Source organism: Pongo pygmaeus, chromosome 11, assembly GCF_028885625.2.
Source record: "Pongo pygmaeus isolate AG05252 chromosome 11, NHGRI_mPonPyg2-v2.0_pri, whole genome shotgun sequence".
NCBI classification, from domain to species: Eukaryota; Metazoa; Chordata; class Mammalia; order Primates; family Hominidae; genus Pongo; species Pongo pygmaeus.
Genome location: NC_072384.2, coordinates 13,909,781 through 13,933,288, shown reverse-complemented (window position 1 = coordinate 13,933,288; position 23,508 = coordinate 13,909,781). Strand labels below are relative to the sequence as shown.

Here is a 23,508-nt window from a genome sequence, read left to right as displayed (position 1 = left end):
TTTTTGGATTCCATATAAGTGAGATGAATCTGCTTGTTTTTCTATGCCAGGCTTATTTTATTTAACATTATATTTTCCAGGTTCATCCATATGGCTCCAAATGAAAATTGTATTATTTTGTTATGGACGAAGAGTATTGCGTTGTGCAAGATATACTGCAAAGTCTTCATCTGTTCATGTGTGGTTGGGTAGGTAGGTTGATGCCATATCTTCTATATTGTGAATAGTGCTTCATGAAGCATGGGAAGGCAGATAATTTTTTACGGAACCAGTTTCCTTTGCTTTAAATGCATACCCAGTGTGAGGAATCTCCCAACTTTTTTTCACAGTATATACACCAATTTGCATTGACATCAGTAGCATATACGAGTTTCCCTTTCCGTAAGTCTACACTGGTTGCTGCCGTCCAAAAGTTTTTATTGCTGTTTTGGTAATACTCATTCTCAGTGGAGTTTGATGGCATCTGATATTGGAGTGTGATTCTGACTTACATGTTTGGAATGATTAGTGATGTGGAGTATCTTTAATTTCACCTGTGAATGAGTTTCATGTCCTTTGCAGAAGTGGTTGTGCAGGTCCTTTGCATATTTTTAGCTTGTGTATTTTTTAAAAATCCTTTCCCCACTTAGTAGCTTTAGCGTTTGAATATGTTAGATGACGACCCCTTCCAAAATTATGATTTTCCACAGTTTTCCCCCAGTCATCCTTTCCGTCAAGGTAGAATACTTTCTCTTTGGGATCATGTTTTCTCCCCCATGCAGAAGTTCTAAAGCGTTGGTCTCACAGGTTTATATTTGCTTTTGTCAGTATGGATTTCTGTGTCTCATGAGAGAGACAGAGAGAAAAAAAAAGATGGCAAGGTCATTGTATTTTCTATGGGTATTTCCCCCATAAGTGAGAACATGTGGTATTTGGTTTTCTGTTCTTTCCTTAGTTTGCTTAGCATAGTGGCCTGCAGGTTCATCCTTCTTGCTGCTGAGAGCATGAATTTTTTTTTTAAGCTGTGTAGGATTTTGCAGTATCTATGTACAACACTTTAAAACATCTAATCAACTGTTAAGGGGGGACATAGGTCGATTTTATTTTATTTTTTCATGTGAATAGCACTTCCAAGAACATACCCATGCCTGTGTCATTTTGAAAGATGGATTTATGATTTATTTTCCTTTGTGTAGATACCCAGTTATGTGATTGCTCATTTGGATGGTAGTTCTAAGTTCTTTGAGGAACCTCCAAGCTACTTCTCATAATGGGAGAACTAGTTTTTATTCCCACCAAGAGTGTAGCAGTGTTTGCTTTCCTCTGCTGCCTTGCCAGCATGTAAATGTTTGGACTTTGGACAAATCGCCATTCTGACCGTTGTGAGATGGTATCTCATTGTGCGTGTGAGTTGCATTTCTCTGATGATGAGTGATGTTGAGGTTTTTTCCTTGTCTATTGGTCATTTGTACATCTTTTTTTTTTTTTTGTTACAAGTATGTCTTCATGTCTTTTTGCCCATACTTTGATTATTTGTTTTTCTGCCTCTTGATTTTTTTAAGGTCATGTTACAGTCTGGCTATTCGACCTTCATCAGAAGCATCGTTTGGGAACATTTTCTACCATCCTGTAGGCTGTGTTTTTACTGTGCTGGTGATTTATTTTGCTGTCTGGCAGTGTTTTAATTTCTTAGGCCCAACTTGTCCATTTTGGTTTTTCTGGCTGTTGCTTTTAGGGACTAAGTCATCTAAATTCTTTACCAAAGCCCGTGTTGAGAAAGGTATTTCCTAGGTTTTCTTGTAGGACTTGTATAGTTTGTAGTCTTCTACTGAAATCTTTCATTCACCTTGAGTTAGTTTTTGCATCTTTTGAGAGGTCAGGCTCCAGTGTTATTCATCTGCAAGTGGCTAGACACTGTCCCAGTGCCATTCATTGCACAGTGAGCCCTTTCCACATCTGAATTTTGGTGTTTCAAAGGTCAGATAGTTGAAGGTATGTGGGGTTGCTTCTGGGTTTCCTATTCTGTCTAGGTGGAGGTGGGTCTGTAGCTTTTCTGTGAAATTTGAAATTGGAGAGAGTGGTCCATCTAACATCATCTGGATCTCCCAGCATGGCTTTGGAGTTTCAGAGCATTTTGTGGTCCCATGGGAATTTTAGCATTCATTGTTTCTTCACATTGCTTTCAAAAAACAAAATCGACCCATCCTAAAGGTGTACAGGTAGAGGGTAGAGTGGAATATTTGGATCCATGCATGCATCACATAGTGATGAAATCAGGGTATATAGTGCCGTTTTTTGCCTTGTAGAGTGTTCCTGTCTTTGAGTTGAGGAGAGCCAGAACCCTTCTTCCTGGCTGTCTTAACAACTATCCTCTGGTAAAGTTTTCTCTAGGCACCCTGCTGAGGAATAGAACAGCAGGTTTCATTCCTCTTATGCAGCATGTCACTTTGTACCTGTTTCCTATCCCCACCCATGCCCAGCCTTCTGTTCCAACCCTGGCAAGCACTATGGTGCTTTGTAGGTCTATGTGAGATAAAGGGCCTTAGATTCCTCATGAGTGAGGTAATGTGAGGTTTGTCTTTCTCTGCCTAGTGTGTTTCATTTACCATAATGTGTGTTTCATTACCTAGTGTGTTTCATTTACCAGGTTCCACCGTGTTGCCGCAGATGACGTGATTTCAGTACCTGTGTCTGGCTGAAAAGTGTTTGTTTGTGAATGGATATTGTGGTTTCTGGATCTCAACTTCTGCGGGTGGACAGGTAGGTTGATTCCTTATCTTGGCTATTGTGACTGGTTCCACAGTCAGCATGGGAAGGCAGATGTGTCTTCTGTGTACTGATGACATATGCTGCCAATGCACACCCAGTGGTAGCACAGCTCAGTGAAATGGTCATTGTATTTTTAGTTTTCAGAGGAACCTCCAGGTGGCCTCTGTAGTATGTGTACTAATTTACCTTGTCAACAGTTGTGGATAAGAGAGCTCTCCGCTCTGGAAATTCACAGCAACATTTGTGGTTTCCCTTCTTTTAAGATATATGAAGTTCTTTGTAATACTCTTTCCTTTGAGAGGGACACGATATCTGAGTCTTGTTCTGATTTTCATTTTTCTTATGATAAGTGATATTAACTACTAGGTGTTAAGTACATTTGTTTTCAGTTTTAGGTGTTCTTTGCAGAAAAGACTCTTTGGTTTCTTTGCCCGATTTTGGTTTGCTAATTACCTTCTCTTTTCTGCTAGTTAGTAGTGTTATAGTTACTTACACCTTTTCCAAAAAAACGTCTCCTTAGCTGTGTTTTCCCCTATACCTTTCTTATCATCCTTTGGGTGTTCGCTTCTTTTCATTCATTGTTTTCATTCTTTCTTGCCCCCAAGCCATATAGTCTGATGAGTCTGATGCAGATTCAGGGGTGTGCAGTGTTGTGGTTTTCCACTACGTTGGTTACTGATGAAATAAAGGAAATTCACTAGCATACGAATCTATTGTGAGTTTTGCTTGTTTGTTGTTTGTATTCTTTTCTTTCCCCCATATTTTTTTCATTTTCCTTTTTGCAAACTGTAAGCATAGATCCAGGTTGACCCAGGTATCTGCACACCATATACTTTCTTCTCAGAGAGTGATAGTTTCAAGTTTTGGGTATAGGTCTTTCATTCATGTTGAATAGATGATTGTGAATTTCACACGATAAGGACCCTATGTTGTTATTTTGTCTAGGGATATCCAGTTCTCAGAAAACTGTATTGGACAGACTCTCCCTTCCTGTGGTGACTTTTGCAGTTCTTTCTAAACATGTGCTTACGCTATATCAATTTGAATTTACTCCTGGGCACCCTCATTGTGTCCACTGGCCTGTGTGTCTCTGCTAATGCCTATCACAGATCATCTAGGTAACTAAAGCTTTGGGAAGTAGTTTAAAGTGGAAGAGTGTGATGGCTTCACCGACTTTGTGTGTGTAGGAATCTGGGTGACTAAAGTTTTGGGAAGTAGTTTAAAGTGGAAGAGTGTGATGGCTCCACCGACTTTGTATGTGTAGGAATCTGGGTGACTAAAGCTTTGGGAAGTACTTTAAAGTAGAAGAGCGTGATGGCGCTCCACCGACTTTGTGTGTGTAGGAACTGCTTTGGGAGTGTGGGGGCACTTCATTGTCCCACAGGACTTTCAGAAATGTGGTGTGATCCTATTTGAAAACAAAAATTTCACATGGTCTATGCTTTTACTTTAAGGGCACAAGGGACCATTTGACATATGGATCAGTGCTGTTGTGATCCAATTACAGGACCTCGCGTCTCTGTTTCAGGCTATAGTGAGGATTTCTTGGTGGAGAGAGTATCCCAATCACCCCTTCCCGCTATATTGAATGTCTTGCTAGGATATTGTTAAGCCTAGTCACCCTGCTAAGCTGTAGAACACCAGAATTCTTGCCATTCATCTGAGCGTCACTTCGTAGCTGTTTCCAAGCCTCCCCTCAGCCTCTGGTATGCACTATTGACGTTGCTCCTCTATGAGATGCATTTCATTAGATTCCGCGCGCATGAGATTGTGCTGTGTTTGTGTTTGTCTTCCTCTGCCTGGCTCATTTCCTTTAACTTAATGTCCTTCAGGTTTCTCCACCTTGCTGGAAGTGACCTGCTGTCCAGAAGTTTGATGGCCGAGGAGTATACCATCGTGCCTGCCTCTTTCATTTCCTGCATTTCTTCCTCCGTGGATGGACAGGTAGGTTACTTCCATACCCTGGTTATTGTCCAGAGTACTTCATCAAACATGGGAAGGCAAATATCTCCTTAAGTTTCAAGTTTCCTTGGCTTTGCCGGTATACCCAATGTTGGCTAGAGGAACTGGTAGTTGTATTGTTGTTTCAGAAACCTCCTGCTGTCTCTCCCAGTGGGTATACAAATTTGCATTCCTACCAATAGTGTGTGAGAGTTTCTCTGTCTGCAAATTTACACTGCCCTTATCTTCAAAAAGTTTTATTGCTGTTCCTGGTCATACTCGTTCTCTGGGGAGTTTGGCAGTATCTGAGTGTGGTTGGGATTTGCATTTAGGGGATGATTACCGATGTGGAGAAACTTTTCTATTCCCTGAGAGTCTGTTTCACGTTTTTTCAGAAATGCCTATGCCAGTCTTTTGGGCATTTTTAGCATGTGTATTGGTTTTTGTCCACTTAGGACCATTAGTTTCTTGAATATGTTAGATAAGAAGCCCTTCCAGATCCACAGTTTTCCATAATTTTCTCCCAGGCTGTGGGATGTCTTCTGTTGGGTTCACTGTTTTCTTTCCAGTGTTGAAGCTGTGTGAAGCTCTGAAGTTGTCCTTAGTCTCACATGGTTACATTAGCTTTTGTTAGCGGTGATTTCTGTGTCCCTTTGAGAAGAAAAGCGAGATGGCGAAGCCATTGTGTGGTCTACGGGTATTTGATTCCTATGTGTTTTCTGTTTGTGGCTTAGGTGCACAGGTTCAAGTTTTCCCACAGTAGACATGCACCCTATGTGTTTTCCTTGGAGGTTTTGGTTTCACAATTGCCCTTTGGTGTTCGGTGGATTTTGTGTTGCTTTTTGTGTCTTGTGTAAGGGAAGGGTTTATTTCAGTCCTTTGCATGTGACCCCCCAGTTTCTTCAACCATTGTGCCTTTGGTGTGCTTTTGGGGGAAAAGCAAGAATCCCATGGGTTCAGTGTGTATAATTGTGGGTTGATTATTTGGCTCCTTCGTTGTGTCCATTTGGTTATCTTTCTATGTTCATGCCACTAATGGGTGTATTGGGCCACTGTAGGCTTTTTCTTTTGTTTTGTGTGGTTTTTTTTTGTATTTTCTTCCTTTTTTTCTATTTCTATTTCCAAAGCTGGGTTTTCTAAAATGATAGCTACTTTTATTGTGATCGAGGGGTGTACGCCTGCAGGTTCATTTCACTACATGGCTATACAGCAGACTTTTGATGCTTGAGGTCCTAGCATACCCGTCACCCAGGCAGTGAACACAGCACCAGTTGGATCATTCTTCCTCCAAGGCTACCTGTTTCCCTCCTTTTTCTGTCTGGTAGTACCCAGCATCTGTTGATTTCATCTTTATGTTCGTGTGTATTCAGTGTTGAGATTCTGCCTATAAGTGAAAACCTGCGGTGTTTGGTCTTCTGTTCTTGCCTGAGTTCGCTTAGCAGAGTGGCCTGCAGTTCTATCTGTGTTGCTGCTGCGGGCATGATTTTGTTTCTGTGTTTGATTTTCCTTGGTGGCTTCTTAGTATTCTGTGGTGTAGGTATCACATTTAAAAACATCTGATTTTCTGTTGGTGGGCATCTAGGTCAGGTCCACATCTTTATTCCTGTGAGTAGCACTCCCATGAACATGCAAATGTCTGTGTGTCTTTTTGATAGACACATGTATTTTTCCCTTGGGTAGATACACAGGGTTGGATTGCTGGGTCGAAGGGTATCTCTGCTTCCTTTCCCTCTTTGTTGTTGTTGTTGAGAAATCTTGAAACTACTCTCCGCAGTTTGAAACCTAGTTTGCATTACCCCAAGAGTGTAGCTGTGTTCGCTTTTATCTACTGCTACACAAATATGTTTTGTGTTTGGACAAATGGCCATTCTGACTGGTGAGTGATGGCACTGATACCTCATCACCTCATCTCTGATGGTTAGTGATGTTGAGCATTTTCTCCTGTCTGTTGGTCTTTTTTAGGTCTTGTTTTGACTAGTGTGTTTGTGTCATTTGCCCATTTTTTACTTGTGTTATTTTTCTGCTTCTTGATTTAGATAAGGTCCTCTAGATTCTGGCTTTAGAACTTTGTCAGATGCTTGGTTTGGGAACATTTTCTCCCATCATATAGGCTATGTGTTTACTGTGTTGGCAATTGCTTTGCTGTGCAGCAGGTCTGTAGTTTCTTAGGCCAGACTTGTACTTTTTGTTTTTTCTTGCATTTCTTTTGGGTACTAAATTGTCTAAGTGGTTTGCAAAAGCCTATGTTGAAAAAGGTGTTTGATAGGTTGTCTCCTAGGACTTTTATATTTGAAGTCTTCTATTTCAATCTTTGGTTGATCTTGAGTTAATTTTCCATATGATGAGAAGCAGGGCTGCAGTGTTAATTCTCCTGCACATGGCTAGTCATGTATCCCAGCGCCATTCGTCGCATAGTGAGCCTTTTCTTTATTTCTTATTTCTGTGGTTTTGTCAAAGGTCAGATGGTTGTAGTTCTGCCAGGCTACTTCTGCATTTTCTAACTTGTCTAGGTGAAAGCTGGGCCATTTTTTTCTGTTATGATCTATTCTGATTTTTTGGGTTCAAGAACTGATAAATAAATTTTAGAAACTGAAGAACCCACTTACATTCTCAAGGTTAGAAACCATCACCTTCACCCTATTCTGTGATGTTATGGGCTTTATTAGTTACATCTTTGCCTTTTTCCCTCAAGTCTCTCCTCTGGATTTATTTTGTGAAATTAGATTCTGAATCACATTTTGTTGCATAAACTGGGCTTGAGCAAATAAAAAGTTTTCTTTTTTTTCTAAAAACATCCTTAGTATACATGGGGTGAAGAACAACAAACATGTCTCCTCTTTCCACTAGTCACACTATTATACTCCTTTCCAGCCTCTTTGCTGCTACATATGGCCATTCAAATGAGCCCTGGCTAAGTACATGTGGATAGAAGTTAATGTTTGCTTCTTGCAAGCCTGGCCCGTGATTCTATGTTCTGATTTAGAACATAAAAAAGAAGTGAGACTTGCTGAATGAGACAGAAAGCACTCTTGAACGCTTCCTCTGACAAGCTCCGAGGCACACTGGTTGTCTTGCACTGCTTTGGACAGCTACTCATTTGTTGGACAATAATTTCCCAACATGGGGACAACCCAGAGCATTTTCCACTTTCATATTCTGCTTCAGTTGCTCATGGTTTTGATCAAAGCTAGACAGTGACTGAACCAGGAGGCTCAGACCCCAGGCCAGCATGGAGTCCTGTGGTTGAAGACAGGCTGGACCATCAGCGGAAGAAAACAAATAGCCCTTTTTTCTGGATTTTCACCTTCTCTGTTTTCAGGAAACCTGAAGCCAGTTATGTTATTCAGGCATGACTGAAAAGAGATAATTTTGAGTTGTTTTGGTGGCACCAAGAAATGTGCCAATGTGACAGCCAAAAAAGCAGGAAGACCAAGGCATTGAGAGAGGCAGAGCCACTGATCATGCTGGGTCTGGTAGGCTTTTCGAGATCTCCCAGCCCCAAAACAGCCAAGCAACTCTGTCCTGAGTTGTGAGTGGGCTCAGCCCCTGTGCACACCCATGCTTGGATTCTGGCACACATGGCACCCATAGGAGGCAGCGCCCCCTCCAGGAGACCGGTTGGCAGGACCCTGTCTCCACACGCGAAGACAGCAGGCAGAACCCACACGTCCTCTACTTTTCCCAGTGCCACTTGCCCGTGGGGGTTCACGATGAGACCCACGGGTCCAACCTGCAGGCAGAGTTGCCACCCCAGCCTGAGGTAAAGTGGACCTTTTTCTGCCAGAGGGATCTGCTTTTCCATTGGCCAAAATGGCCTCAAATGACAGGGACAGAACAAGGCACAAGTGTGCCATTTAGACTGTCTGAGCCCACCTGGTGTCTGCTCCCACACATCTCCTGGGAGGTCCCAGCAGGCGCCCAGGCCTGGGCCACAGCTCACCCCACGTTCAGAAGTGGATATCACAGCTGCCCTGTGCAGGCCTCAGGGAGGAAAGGGAGAAAGAGAGATGACAAAAGCAAGACACAAGAAATGCAGCAAAAGCACACTGACACACACACTGACACTCATCTGGGGCAGGCCATCCTCTCACCGTGACCAGCAGTGTAGGCAGCCGAGAGCTTGGGGAGGAGGCGGTGCTGCTATCCCCTGAGTTAGGGTCTGGATCCAAGGAAGAACATAGAGTCCATAGAGTCAAGTGCCACTGACCTCAGGACCTGCAGTTTGCAGGGAGGGGATGCTGTGAGAAGAACTGTTCCAGGTCACAGCTAAATATGTCTGACTTCAAGAAAATATTTCAAACCAAAGTACATTTATGGAAGATTCTCGATGATATAAAAAAGCACAGTTTAGAAAATGTGAAAGCAATCACAGGACAGATTCATATATTTTCATCTAAATTTTAGTTACAGAGTTTTTCTAAAACTGGGATCAGGCCAGGTATGGTGGCTCAGGCCTGTAATCCTAGCACTTTGGGAGCCTGAGGCAGGAGGATCGCTTGAGGCCAGGAGTGGGAGACCAGCATGGGCAACATGGTGAGACCCCTCATCTCTACCCAAAATACAGAACTTGGCCAGTCATGGTAGCACACCCCTGTAGTCCCAGCTACTCAGAAGGCTGAGGTGGGAGGATTGCTTGAGCTTGGGAGGTAGAGGCTGCAGTTAGACAAGATTACACCACTGCATTCCAGCCTGGGTGACAGCCTGTCTCAAAAAATAATAACAATAATTCCCAGTTTTAATAACTATTCTGGAGTTGTGTAGGTTCTCACTCACGTGGGAGCTAAAAAAACTTGATCCCATGCACAAAGAGAATACAATGGCAGTACCAGAGGCCGGGAAGACTGGGTATGTGGAAGGGAGAATGAAGAGAAGTTGGCTATATTGGGTACAAACCTACAGTTAGAAGAAATAAGCTGTAATGTTTGACAGCATGCTGTGGTGACTAAGTAGCATTACTATGTGTAAATATTCAAAGTAACCAGAATACACATTTTATGCATGTAACAAGTATTTGCATGTACCCTACAAAGAGGTAAAACATTATGTGTCAGTAAGATGGAGAGATTATGCCCAAGCCTCCAGAGGGGGGCTCCTTGGATCCGCACAGCACGTCCTGTCCACCTGCATCCACTGCTGCACTATGCTCCTCGTATCTGGGCCTTCATGCTCTGCTCCCCAAGGCAGGTGGTGCTGACTCAGGTGGCCACACTGTGGACCTGGGTGTTGGTGGCCCAGAGGGTGGGTGCTAGAGGCTTGCTGCCCTTCTTGTTCCACTGGGACCAGATGGAGCCAGGCAGTGACAGGGTATCACCTTCTTGACCAGATCCTAGAACACAGGAGTGTCACCTGGCCCCTCGTCATCCCAACTTAGCACCCAAAGTACCTTCGGGCCTGGGCTGTGGCTGGGCTGGAACTCAGGATGGTTAGGATGCCGCTTAAGCCTTGTGGCATCTCTGGGTTCTCTGTCCACTGAGGGTGCCCTGGGACGCAAGGCTGGTGGGAAGAGATTGGCATTCCCCAGCCTATCCTCACTCATGCCAAGCACCCCAGACTGTCCTTCCTGGTGCATCGCCCTGGTCACATTCCCCAGGGCAGCTCAGGACTTTGTTCAGGGATTTCCCATAGTCAGGTGCCTGATAAGTGTTGAGACGTGCAAGGCCACATGGCCAGATGGGTAGGTGCTCTTTGGTGAGCACCCCCAGCAGGGCAGTCCCCCACCCAGGTGTCTGCCTGCTCCTGCTTGTGTTTGACTGTTATAGCACTTCATGCCAGGGCCACCAGCTCCCATCCCTCCTGTCAGGAAGGACACAGACAGCAAGTGCCTGGGGTAAGGCATTTGCCAGGTAACACAGGTGGCGAGTGCCGGAGCTGGGATTTGAACCCGGATCATGGCAGTCTGTATGGGGCAGTGGAAGGTTTGAGGATGCCCATGTAGGAAGGAAGGGCAGCCTGGCCCCACTGAGCCCAGCTGCTCCCTGTGACCCTGGAGGAAATTGCTCAGCCCCCAGCTGGGGAGAGAGTCCAGGAGGCCAGGCTTCCTCTTGCTTTCTGGCTCAGGGGATCACAGAGGAACAAGGAAATTTAGTGTGGTGTCTTCTTTTTGTTTCATTCAAAATTTAATTTAGTATCAAGCAAGAGGAGCTTTAGCTTAACCCTGCATATCAGGCAAGACTTCAGTTACAAAATAGTACTTTTTTTTTTTTTCTGCACTTGTGATTGGCTTCCCCTCTCCTTCTTTTGGTAAGAGCAGGTTGGTGTCCAGGCTCAGAATCCATTTTTCCACCCACACCAAAGCACCTGTGGTTTGGGTGAAGCAGCCTGGAGCCTGGCTGCATAAAGCTTTGCAGCAGGAGGGTCCTGGCAGGAGGGTTGAGGTGCCACTGCCCTGGTGCAGCTCAGAGGCCAGCACCAGGGAGGCTCAGTGTCCTGTTCCCAGGATCTGCACATGGGGTTGCCTTTCTGCATCTCCCCATCAGTGGTAGGTGCTCCTCCAAGCCCCCTTTTGCCGGCCTGGACACAGCGGCCTGCACCTTGACCCTATTGCATGCCAGTGGAGCAGAGCTCCCCAGGCCAGAAGCCCCACAGCTGTTGGCCCTGGCTTGGACAGGCAGGGGGCACCAGGGCAGGAGCTGGCTGCGATCCTGTGGTCCCAAATGCCCCCTTGCTGATGGCCTCGTGTTCTGGGTGTGGAGCAAAGAGGAGCAGGTGTCGAAGGCACCTCAGGCAGGCGCTTGGCTCCGTGGGCGTCTTGTGCTCCATGATTTTTTAAAAATTTTATTATTATACTTTAAGTTTTAGGGTACATGTGCACAACGTGCAGGTTTGTTACATATGTATACATGTGCCATGTTGGTGTGCTGCACCCATTAACTCGTCATTTAGCATTAGGTATATCTCCTAATGCTATCCCTCCCCGCTCCCCCTACCCCACAACAGTCCATGGTGTGTGATGTTCCCCTTCCTGTGTCCGTGTGTTCTCATTGTTCCATTCCCACCTATGAGTGAGAACATGCTCCGTGATTTTGAGGCCATTTGCAGCCAGCTCCGCCAGCCAGTGCTCCGAGCTGCAGCAGCTGCCATGCACAACAGCACCGCCAGGAGTGTCCTGGGGGCTTTCTTTGGAGGAGGCTGTCAGCATCCTCAAGTTCCAGCCGCTTAGCCCCAGTCCTGCTTCAGGAAGCTTTTTTTTTTCACCAGAGGATTCTCAATGGCTTTGAAAGCTCGGCTGACTCCCAGGAAGTTTGCCGGGAACACCAGGCTGTCAGTGACATTCGTGGCGCCAAGACTTACGTGGGTTGCGCGCATCGGCCACTGTCTGTGTCACGTGCACTGACGCCACCTGAGATGCGCATGCCGCACGCGCGGCAGCGGCTTGGCTGTCTCGTAACGGCTTGCACGTGCATGCCGCGCACGTACGCTGCACGCGCACACCGGACGCGCATAACGGTTTGGCTGGCCTGTAACTGCTTGCACGCGCATGCTGCACGCGCGTTAACGGCTTGGCTGGCCTGTAGCGCTTGGTTTGGCTTTGCGTTCTTTGCTTGGCTTGGCGTTTGTCGCTTGGATTGACATTTCTTCCTTGGATTGACGTTTCTTCTGTCACGTTCCTTTGCTGGGCTTGACCTTTTCTCTGCTGGGTTTGGCATTCCCTTGGGTGGGCCGGGTGTTTTCTTGGGGGATGGGGTTGGCCCTTCCTGGGGTGGGCGTGAGGTCGCCCCGGGTGGGTGTGGGCTTTCCCCGGGTGGGTGTGGGTTTTCCCTGGGTGGGGTGGGCTGGGCTCCCCTGCTGGGGTTGGCAGGTTTTGGCTGGGATTGACTTTTCTCTTCAAACAGATTGGAAACCTGGAGTTATCTGCTAGTTGGTGAAATTGGTTGGTAGAGGTGATCTGCTCACTGTTACCGGCCTCCCCTGGCTGTTAAAAGCAGATGGTGGCTGAGGTTGGTTCAATGCCAGCTGCCTCCTTTGTGAAGAAGCCATTTGGTCTCCGAAGCAAGATGGGCAAGTGGTGCTGCCACTCCTTCCCCTGCTGCAGGGGGAGCGGCAAGAGCAACGTGAGCACTTCTGGAGACCACGACGACTCCTCTATGAAGACACTCAGAAGCAAGATGGGCAAGTGGTGCCACCACTGCTTCCCCTGCTGCAGGGGGAGCGGCAAGAGCAACGTGAGCACTTCTGGAGACCAGGACGACTCTGCTGTGAAGACGCTCAGGAGCAAGATGGGCAAGTGGTGCCGCCAGTGCTTCCCCTGCTGCAGGGGGAGCGGCAAGAGCAACGTGGGCACTTGGGGAGACTACGATGACAGCGCCTTCATGGAGCCGAGGTACCACATCCGTCGAGAAGATCTGGACAAGCTCCACAGAGCTGCCTGGTGGGGTAAAGTCCCCAGAAAGGATCTGATCGTCATGCTCAGGGACACTGACGTGAACAAGAAGGACAAGCAAAAGAGGTAACCAGGCCTGGGCTGGGAGGAGGTGGGATGTGGGAGGATGATGGGGACATACCCTCCTGGCAGGGGAGGAGGGGAGCCTGGTTTTCTCGCCTCCGCAGGCCTCACACCACCCTGGATGTGGAAACCTCAGAGAGGTCAGGGCACAGGCCCCTTTATGAGCAGCAACACAAAAACAAAACTTTAGCTGATTTCCAATCGAATTATAATTTCCCTCGTAGAACACTAATAGACTGTTTTAAAGTGATTTAACTCGTAAAATTGTTGATGCAGCAGATTACTTTTAATCTACAGATTTTAAAACAATGTTCTATACATTAGAAAAGTGTATATTGAGAACTAAGAATGAAGCCCCATAACACATCAACTTTCAGGGCTAAATATTCTTCAAATAAAATCCAGTATGGATTTTATATCAATGTACACTATGTAAATATGTTCTTTACTGAGGAACCTTAGAAGGAAACTGAAATGGGAAGATGGTTCCTGTGCTTGAATAGGAAGATTGAATTTTCTTAAGATGTGAGCTTTTTGGCTGGGCGCGGTGGCTTACGCCTGTAATCCCAGCACTTTGGGAGCCCGAGGCGGGCAGATCATGGGGTCAGGAGATCGAGACCATCCTGGCTAACACGGTGAAACCCTGTCTCTACTAAAAAATATAAAAAAAGTTAGCCAGGCACGGTGGCAGGTGCATGTAGTCCCAGCTGCTCAGGAGGCTGAGGCAGGAGAATGGCGTGAACCCAGGAGGCGGAGCTTGCAGTGAGCCGAGATCGCGCCACTATACTCCAGTCTGGGAGACAGAGCAAGACTCCTTCTCAAAAAAAAAAAAAAAAAAAAAAAAAAAAAGTGAGCTTTTTCTATTTATGACTTTTACCTAAGCCAAATAAAATTAGCAGTTTTAGAGTTTTTAAATTATACACATGCTGTCTTTTATTATTGTGATAAATTAATTTTTTTGTAGCAGAATGGAAAAAGGCTTGCTTTTCCAGATGTCAAAATGTGCATGTTATTTATTTCCACAAATTGTTTACTAGCAGCTGGAAAGACATCAATGAATAAAACAGAATAGGAAATTTAGAAATACCCAAATATATGTAGGAATTTAGTGCTTGCTAATGGTGATGTTTTGTATTATTTAAAAAAGATGGGTTGTTCATAATTCATTTTTGGAGAAAACTAGCTAGATGTTTATATCACAAAAATCAGAGTATAGATTAAAAATTTTAAACATACAAAAAGGGAAACATACCAGAAGAAAACACAAGTGCCTATTTATATATTCAGATATATATATATATATATATATATATATATATATATATATATATATTTCTTTTTTTTTTGATGGAGTCTCACTCTGTTGCCCAGGCTGGAGTGCAGTGGTGCGATCTTGGCTCACTGCAACCTCTGCCTCCTAGGTTCAAGCAATTCTCTGCTTTAGCCTACTGAGTAGCTGGGATTACAGGCGCCTGCCACCACACCTGGCTAATTGGTTTGTATTTTTAGTAGAGATGGGGTTTCACCATCTTGGCCAGGCTGGTCTTGAACTCCTGTCCTCGTGATCCACCCACTTTGGCCTCCCAAAGTGCTGGGGTTACAGGCGTGAGCCACCGTGCCTGGCCTATATATGCAGACATAATAAAATAAGCACATTTTAAAATTGGGCAAAGTACTTTTTTGCATATCTACCAGTGACCTATGCGCATAGGAAAAGATAGCGTTCCTGGTAGAAGAAGGAATTTAAGTTAGAAGAGGAATGAAATACTGTTTTCTATTTAAGTTAGAGGAGGAATGAAAGGCCGGGTGCAGTGGCTTACGCCTGTTATCCCAGCACTTGAGGAGGCTGAGGCAGGTGGATCATGAAGTCAGGAGTTTGAGACCAGCCTGGCCAGTGTGGTGAAATCCCATCTCTACTAAAAATACAAAAAGGTAGCTGGGCATGGTGGCATGCACCTGTAATCCCAGCTACTCAGGAGGCTGAAGCAAGAGAATTGCTTGAACCAGGGAGGTGGAGGTTGCAGTGAGCCGAGATCCTGCCACTACATTCTGGCATGGGTGACAGAGTGAGACCCCATTTCAAAAAAAAAAAAAAAAAAAAAAAAGGAATAAAATACTGTTTTCTATCCACAAAGTTTGTGAGGATGAAGAACAGTGGTACTTATATAGTTGTTTAAAGTTTAAGTTGCTGCAGCTTTTCAAACAGGCACTTTAGTGGTAAGAACCACATTTTAAAAATGTTATGCTTTTTACTCATCAATTCCATTATACTGAAATATCTTTACCAAACAGATGTCTGTTTTTCTTAGTATTGCTTAAAATAGCAGTGTATTTAGAAGAGCCCATATAAAGATTTCATGAACAAATTTCAGTGCATCCGTAGGATGGAATAATATGTAACTATTGAGGGTGTCAGTAGATACAGAGATATGTCGATATGCAAAGATGTACTTTGCTATATCAAGTGAGAAAAAAATCAGTTTGTTACACATATACACGAACAGAATCTGCTCTTGTGTTAGCTGAAAATATGTAGAAAATATAATCAAACTTGTTTCTGGGGATTTGTAAATGAAGTTTTTCCTTTTTTCTTATCTGTGATTTCTGCAATGAACATCTGAACTTTTAGTTTAGGTTCATTAGTAATGAAATAATCCTTGGGAAGAGAAGGAATATGCTTCTTGAAGGAAGGAATATGCTTCTTGCATGGATGCAAATAATTTCTCACATTCTATTATTTATTTTTATTTCTGTGGTTGGCTATCTTCTGTGAACTTTTACCCTCTTCAGAAGTAGAGGCATTGTGTTTACTCGTTCCTGTAGATTTTATTGTATATACATTTTATTACATAATTACCTTTTCATTATATATAAACATGTAAAAAGTATGAATTAATCATTTTAGTTGTTATATATTTATGAAAATTTAATAAATATAAATGATTATTACTATTGCAAATGTATTGCCTTACTCTACAGGAGTTTTCTTTAAAAATATTGAACTCCCAGGCTGTGTTCATCCATTCTTTCAATCCATTTAGTCATCAGACATAAGCCAGACACCTATTATGTGGCAGGCATATTCTACTGTCTCTCAGGATCCTTCCACCTTTGAAAACTTCATGTTTACCTGCTGGGCTTGAGCAAGCTGAGAGATTTAAAATTGGGGCATTAGGACTTAATCTCAATTGAAGCTTTTCCTCCCTCCTTTCAAACAGAAGCATTTCTGAAGGTAGAAAATAGTAAAAGACAACCCTTAACTGCCCTTTTGAAAATGTATAAGTCTGGGATAAAGACTGTTTTAGTTGTTTTAAGAACTAAAATGTGGTACATAAACAGCATGGAATATTATACAGCCATAAAAGAAGGAACAAGAGCATGTCCTTTGCAGGAAGATGGATGGTGTTGAAAGCCATTATCCTTAGCAAACTAACATAGGAAGAGAAAACCAAATACTGCATGTTCTCACTTATAGGTGGGAGCTAAATGATGAGAACACACAGATACTAGAGGGAAGCAACACACACTGGGGCCTATCAGAGGGTGGAGGGTGGGAGGAGGGAAAGAAGCAGGAAATAGAACGAATGGGTACTGGGCTTAACACCTGGATAATGAAATAATCTGTTCAACCAACACCCTTGACGCACGTTTACCTATGTAACAAACCTGCACATCCGGCACATGTACCCCTGAATGTAAAAGTTGAAAAAAGCTTCACAAATAGTTTCATAAATCGGTTTTAAAAAGAGAAAATTTATAACAGTCTTAAATCCTAATATGAATGATTGGAAATATCTGATGTACATACATTGTATAAATCTAAGTATTGAAAAAAATGAGCCCATGCTATTCATTTCAATTCCAAGTTTTCTTTGGCTTAAAGTTTATTAAAAACCAAAGTAAGAATTGGTTTATTTTGGAAATTTGTTTTTGTTTTCACTTCAGCTCTCTTATTCCATAGTACTTTTAAGAACTAAAATTTATCTAAATGCTGGTCATCTGACTGGAACCGCCCCAGACCTGTTATATTATAACATATTCTACTTAATGTAAGGCACCAGGGATTGTATGATGCCCCATTATTTTATGTCTCACTAAGAGAATTATTTAAATGCCACCAATTATAGTAAATCATGAATTGTAAGTGGTATTTCAGTGGAGACAACATGGAGACAATGATCATCTTAGAATCACTAAAATACAATGTTACCTGTAATATTTAAAACATACCTGAAAGTGTAGGTATAATTGTATCATCTCACTTAATTCAAATGTTGTCTTTAGTGGTATTAGTAAAAATTATAATATCTAACAATTACTGAGCTGTTATTTGTGTTAGGAACTATTCTGTATCTTTTGTGCAGAGTCTCATTTAAGCATTACAGTGGTTTCCTGTGAGAAAGCTACTATTTTCATTCCTATTTTATTGATGAGGAAACTGAGTCCCCAAAAGGATAAGCAACAGCCAGAAAGTGACAGAGCTTCAAGTAGGATTCCAGCCCAAGTTGAATGTCATCCAAGGGCTATGCTCTTTGTATTCATATAGGCTGCTCTTTCATTAATACAGCGAGTAATGAGAGATAATAAATTGTGTGCTTTTTTCATGGGAAAGTTAGATGTTTGTTTTGAAGGCAGACTAATAGCAGGCTGTTCAGTGTTTGCAATTATGTGAATCATTGATATGGCTGTAGCTAGTGCACTACAATTTCCTAAAAAGTCTTCTCACTCTCATAGGACTGCTGTACATCTGGCCTCTGCCAATGGGAATTCAGAAGTAGTAAAGCTCCTGCTGGACAGACGATGTCAACTTAATATCCTTGACAACAAAAAGAGGACAGCTCTGACAAAGGTATGCAGTAGCCAACTATGTCAGTGTGAGGTGGGTTTGATTTCAATACATAGCATAAAAATGAGTTTTCTCCTTTAAATATAACTAGTTGGTGAAAGCTGTGGAATGTTTATTTTGAATTCCTAGGATTTGTAATTTGTTTTTGGTCTAATACTGACAGGCCGTACAATGCCAGGAAGATAAATGTGCCTTAATGTTGCTGGAACATGGCACTGATCCAAATATTCCAGATGAGTATGGAAATAACCGCTCTACACTACGCTATCTACAATGAAGATAAATTAATGGCCAAAGCACTACTCTTATACGGTGCTGATATTGAATCAAAAAACAAGGTATAGATCTACCAATTTTATCTTCAAAATACTGAAATGCATTCATTTTATCATTGACCTGTGTAAGGGCTCAGTCTTCCATATTTGGAAGCTCAAGCATAACCTGAATGAAAATATTTTGAAGTGACCTAATTATCTAAGATTTTATTTTAAATATTGTTACTTTCAAAGAAGCATTATAGGGTACAGTTTTTTTTTAATGCACTTGTGGTAAATACTTTTTTTGAAAACGCTGAATTTGTAAAAGGTAATACTTTTTTTCCCCTAATGAATGTAAAATGGCAAAATTTGCCCTGAAATAGATTTTACATGAAAACTCCAAGAAAACTTAGACATGTTTCAGTGAATAGAGATCCTGCTCCTTTGACAAGTTCCTAAAAAACAGTGATAGATATAAGGTGATGCACCTCTCAGTGGCAAAGCTTAAGATATTTCTGATTGCTCACGAGGCAGAAGTGGAAAGGGAAAAAGAGAGCAATGAGAAATATCAGGGCCAATTTGGAAATTAGGTAATAGAGGGAAAAGACCACGAAGAGGTTGTGTGTGTGTGTTGTTGTTGTTGTTGTTGTTCATTTATTTGTTTCCTTTGTATGGTGAGACAAAGTTCTCTTCAATTTTAGAGAATGACAGTTTTCAGTTTGGGAGAGGGAGTTACTGGGTTGTAAACTGCCTAGAGATTAATTTTAGGAGGCCTCTGAGGAACCAGATTGGCAGTGAATAGGTGGTAATGTAAGGGGAAACCCTTGAGCAGGGGGAATATCAAGTAATTAACTGACTTAGTATCCTATTGTGGTAGAAATGGCCAATTAGAGTCTCAACTCTGCTTTCAAATCTAGAGTGTCTGGATGGGAAGGTGGAAGATAAATAAGTAACAAGATCAAGTTGGATTTTGAGTTGACTAGACCCTGTTCTCTTACCGGGAAAAAGTATGTGGTGTTTTCAGCAAATGGGTCTCTCTCCTACTCTTTACTCTTTTTGGCCAAATCTTCAAATGAGAAAACGAATTGGTCATGTGGGTGAGAAATGAGACTGAAGTAATTGTCTATTGCACTAGGTTTCAGCTAGAATTGTGCATCCCAGTAACCTGAGGAAAATTTTTAAATCATCAAGAAGTTTAGGCTTTTTCCTGAAGATTTTGATACAGTAAGTCTAATAAAGCTTGGATATGTATATTTAAAAATGTTTCCTTGAAGCCAGGCATGGTGGTGCATGGCTGTAGTCCCAGTTGCTAGGGAGGCTGAGGTGGGAGGATTGCTTGAGCTCTGGAGTTCGAGTCTAGCCTGGTCAACATAATGCGACCCTGTCTCTAACAACAACAGCAACAATAACAACAACAACAATTTTCTCAAAATCTGGATACGCTCCTGCTTAAGAACCACTCAATACATAAATGTAATATGTAAATTCTTATGTCTCAGAAACTTAAGGTATCTCTAGAAGAGTTGGGGTTGGATATGTGCTGATTTCTTTAAATCTTTCCTTTCCAATAACGTTAATCTGACTTTTTCTTCTTTTTTTTTTTGAGATGGGGTCTCACTCTGTTTCCCAGGCTGGGGTGCAGTGGTGCGATCACAGCTCACTGCAGCCTCGACCTCCCCAAGCTCAGATGGTCCTCCAACCTCAGTTGTTTTTTTTCTTTTCTTTTTTTTTTTAGTAGAGATGAGGTTTTTGCCATGTTTCTCAGGCTGGTCTTGAACTCCTGGGATCAAGTGATTCACCCGCCTCAGCCTCCCAAAATGCTAGGATTACAGGTGTGAGCCACCATTCCTGTCCTAGTCTGACTTTTATCTTTGTGGTTGAGACATTAAAATGAACATTGTTGGTAGTATCCATCAGATTACAGAATAATACATTTTCATTTCTATCATCAGTTATTCACTGCCATTCTGAAGGTCTTTAGTAATTTGCTGTGAGTAGTCTTTCAATAAGTAGATGATGGCCCTCTCAGGATTTTGTGTCCCTTTGTTCAATCATTCAAGTGCTGAAGGTCAGTAAGTCGTTAAGAGCAGAGTTTTCTCAATTAGAATTATAGTAAATTCTAAACCGTTTTTTGTCAATTGAAGCTGTATTATGGACTATCCAGTGTGTCTCTTAAGTATGTAGAGCTTTGGCATAATCAGCATGGCAGTTTTAAACACTTAAAACCATGGAGTTATTAAGAATACAGATAGGAATTCTGTTAATTTAGTTTCAGTAGTCCTATGAACTGATTATTTAGTAACAATCTGGGAAAATTAAATATAAATAGATTTTAAATAAATAAATGTTGGAAATTTTTTTCAAATGGGCAGTGTGAGTTTTAATAGCAATTTTTGTTGCATGTTGGAGGTTGAACTTTCGGTAAAACATGAAACTAAAGAAATATTTTACACGCAAATTCTTGCTTTATACATAATTTGTCTTAGGGTTGAGGATATAGAGACAAAAGATACAGCCCCTGCCCTCAAGAAGCTCTTTGTTTAGATGTGAAAAAATATTATCATCCAGTAATACCATGCCAAATGCTGGGTTAGAAGCAAAGAGTCTTGGAAGCAATAAATGTTTAAAGTGAGTTTTTGAGATGATTAGAGTTAATGTGGTGAGGCAGAGAAGGGGTGTTTCCAAGGGAAGGAGCAGTGTGTGAGAAGGCACAGAAGAGTGAGAAGGAAGTGACTACATTTTATTTACTTTCTATGCATGTAAGTCCATAAGCTCTTATATAAAGTTTCCACTTCAGTTGAGGAATATGTACTTTTCTGAAGTACATACGTTTTTGCTTTATATTGTTTTGTAGCATGGCCTCACACCGCTGTTACTTGGTGTACATGAACAAAAACAGCAAGTGGTGAAATTTTTAATCAAGAAAAATGCTAATTTAAATGCACTTGATAGATATGGAAGGTATAATTCTTTCTTTTAATCTGTGTGTTCTAGATGGATAGCAGTCACTCAAGTCATAAATATTAAATTAATAAGATTAATGTATACTTATTGGGATATAGTGATCAGTATCAACACAAATCAGTTAGGTAGAAAAACAATTATTTGGACTGGGCAACATAAAGAAAAGTTTTAGTAGGATTCATCTTTTATTATATTGACTGATATTTGCTATGTGATGTTTTTGGTTACATGATCTCATGTTAGCTAAAGGAATTTCATTTTAATTTTATGAAGTTTGAACTTTAACTTTTAGTTTACTTTATGACTCAGTATTGAACTTCTTAACCCTTTCTAATAGTTTTTAACCTCTGTGTCTTACATGCGTTTCCACTAAATATGCTGTATTAAACATAAATAGGGGTTGAAAAGCCTTTTGTCTTTTCAATGACTCTGCCTTAAGTTGCTTTCTTTGAAGAATATTAATGTTAGCTTATCCCTACATGACAATGAATTGCTGTTCCCACATACTGTGGCTTTAAAAGCTTTTTTCCTTTTTTATTTCCAGCGTATTTTGATGTTTTTATTTTTAATTGGTATGGAGAGACGGAGTGAAGATAGTTTTAAGTGGATACACTTTTCCTTTAATGAAGACAAGCCATAGATGGGTGATAAAGAGAAAAGAGCTAGGCTTTGGATTCACACAAGACTGGGTTAATTCCTAACTTTCTTACTTGCTAGGTGTGTGACCTTGGGGACGTTATTTACCACCAAATATGTTGTCATATATGAAAAGTAGGAGAATATATCCTTCAAAGTTGGCTGTGCATAAGAAAGATATATGTGGCATTTAATTCAGTGCCTAGCACATGCTTTTTGGCATCATTAACTGAAACTGCTGTGACTACTATTCTTACCATTATTATTAATCTTACTGCTTTCAGCATGCAGAGAGCTCTTATTTATCTGACACCCTAGCTGATTTTCTGTTACAGCATATCAGTCTAGGGAAGCTGTGATGAAATCTTCACTTAAATCTTTGTCCACTTCAGATAAGTGGCCCTAACATTATTTCTTGCCCATCAAAGGACTTTAAATTAGTAGCTTCTGCTATGCAATACCCCACTGAGATAAGAGGGGGTTTTTTTTTTCTCTTTCCTTTTAACCTTGGTAGTATTTTACAAAGATGAACACTTGAGCACTGAAGATGCTTATGTCTTTTAGTGCATGTAAATGTTTGATTCTGCATGGACAGGCAAGATGTGAAATTGGTAAAGTATATCAAATTAGCTTTTGAAATAACTTTATTACAGTTCCTATCTCTGTCATTTTAGAACTGCCCTCATACTTGCTGTGTGTGGTGGATCAGCAAGTATAGTCAGCCTTCTACTTGAGCAGAATATTGATGTATCTTCTCAAGACCTATCTGGACAGGCGGCCAGAGACTATGCTGTTTCTAGTCATCATAATGTGTAATCATTTATATTAAAAGGCTAGTTAATGCTAAATTCAGGTTTAAAATAATTGTAACAGTTGCATCTTACATATCAGGTGAGATGTCATAGTTTCATTCAGGTAGTTTTCGAGTGGCAGTGAGTTAGTCCCCTGCATCAGCCAGAAATCAGACAAAAAGCAAGACAAGTTAGAAGTACGAGTGGGTGCAGGATTCTTTATCTCAGGACTTTTAAGACCTTTATCCATAGAGATCCCAACATTGTTCATTTGATCCAAGTGTAGCACCTATGCATGGGATAAAAAATAGTGTCACATCTTTGATTTTTCTGATTAGTTATTTGGGTCTTGAAATGTCCAGTTATCAGAAAGTCTTGTACTGTCTTCTGGGGACCATGTCCTACATACTCCTTGAATTTTTCAGGAACCGAAGGGGTTCACTAAATCCAAGGAAGACAGTCCTTTTTATCAAGTCAGAAGGAGGAGAAAAAAAAAGGACATTGCAATCATTCTGTTGTTTCCGCTGATTCTGCTGCCGCATTGTTGCCACTCAAACTGGTCCTGCTGCCTTAAGATGAATCGGTAGATTCAGGTCCCTCAAGTCTTTGTGGCAATTCATACAGTGACTTTGATGTTTTTTGTTCCCATACCTATGGTTATATGCTCAGCCATTGTTCCCAAAGCACCAGCCCCCTGCTCTGGCCCCTGGGCATCCTGACTTTATCCACACACAAAATGAGCAAATTGACCCTTCCCCCCATATTCAGAACCTAATGTGGAACCCACATCTTAGCCAAGAATTAGTTGAGACCTTCATGGTAACAGATCCTTTGAGGCCGTTGTTGGTCTTTTCTCTAGCAGATATTAGGTAGGCTTGTTCT

The 23,508-nt window shown here is 41.9% G+C and overlaps 1 protein-coding gene across 1 annotated transcript in view; it reads left to right on the top strand.

Annotated features, from left to right (window-relative positions):
* The first annotated feature begins 12,500 nt into the window (after positions 1-12,500).
* The window catches only part of LOC129031764 (POTE ankyrin domain family member B3-like), a 37,209-nt gene continuing 26,201 nt past the window's right edge, over positions 12,501-23,508 (top strand). The window contains 5 exon segments of the mRNA XM_063647259.1: positions 12,501-13,135; positions 17,867-17,981; positions 18,142-18,225; positions 18,227-18,316; positions 21,090-21,196. Of these exon segments, the coding sequence (XP_063503329.1) occupies positions 12,615-13,135; positions 17,867-17,981; positions 18,142-18,225; positions 18,227-18,316; positions 21,090-21,196 (917 nt within the window). The 5' untranslated portion in view covers positions 12,501-12,614.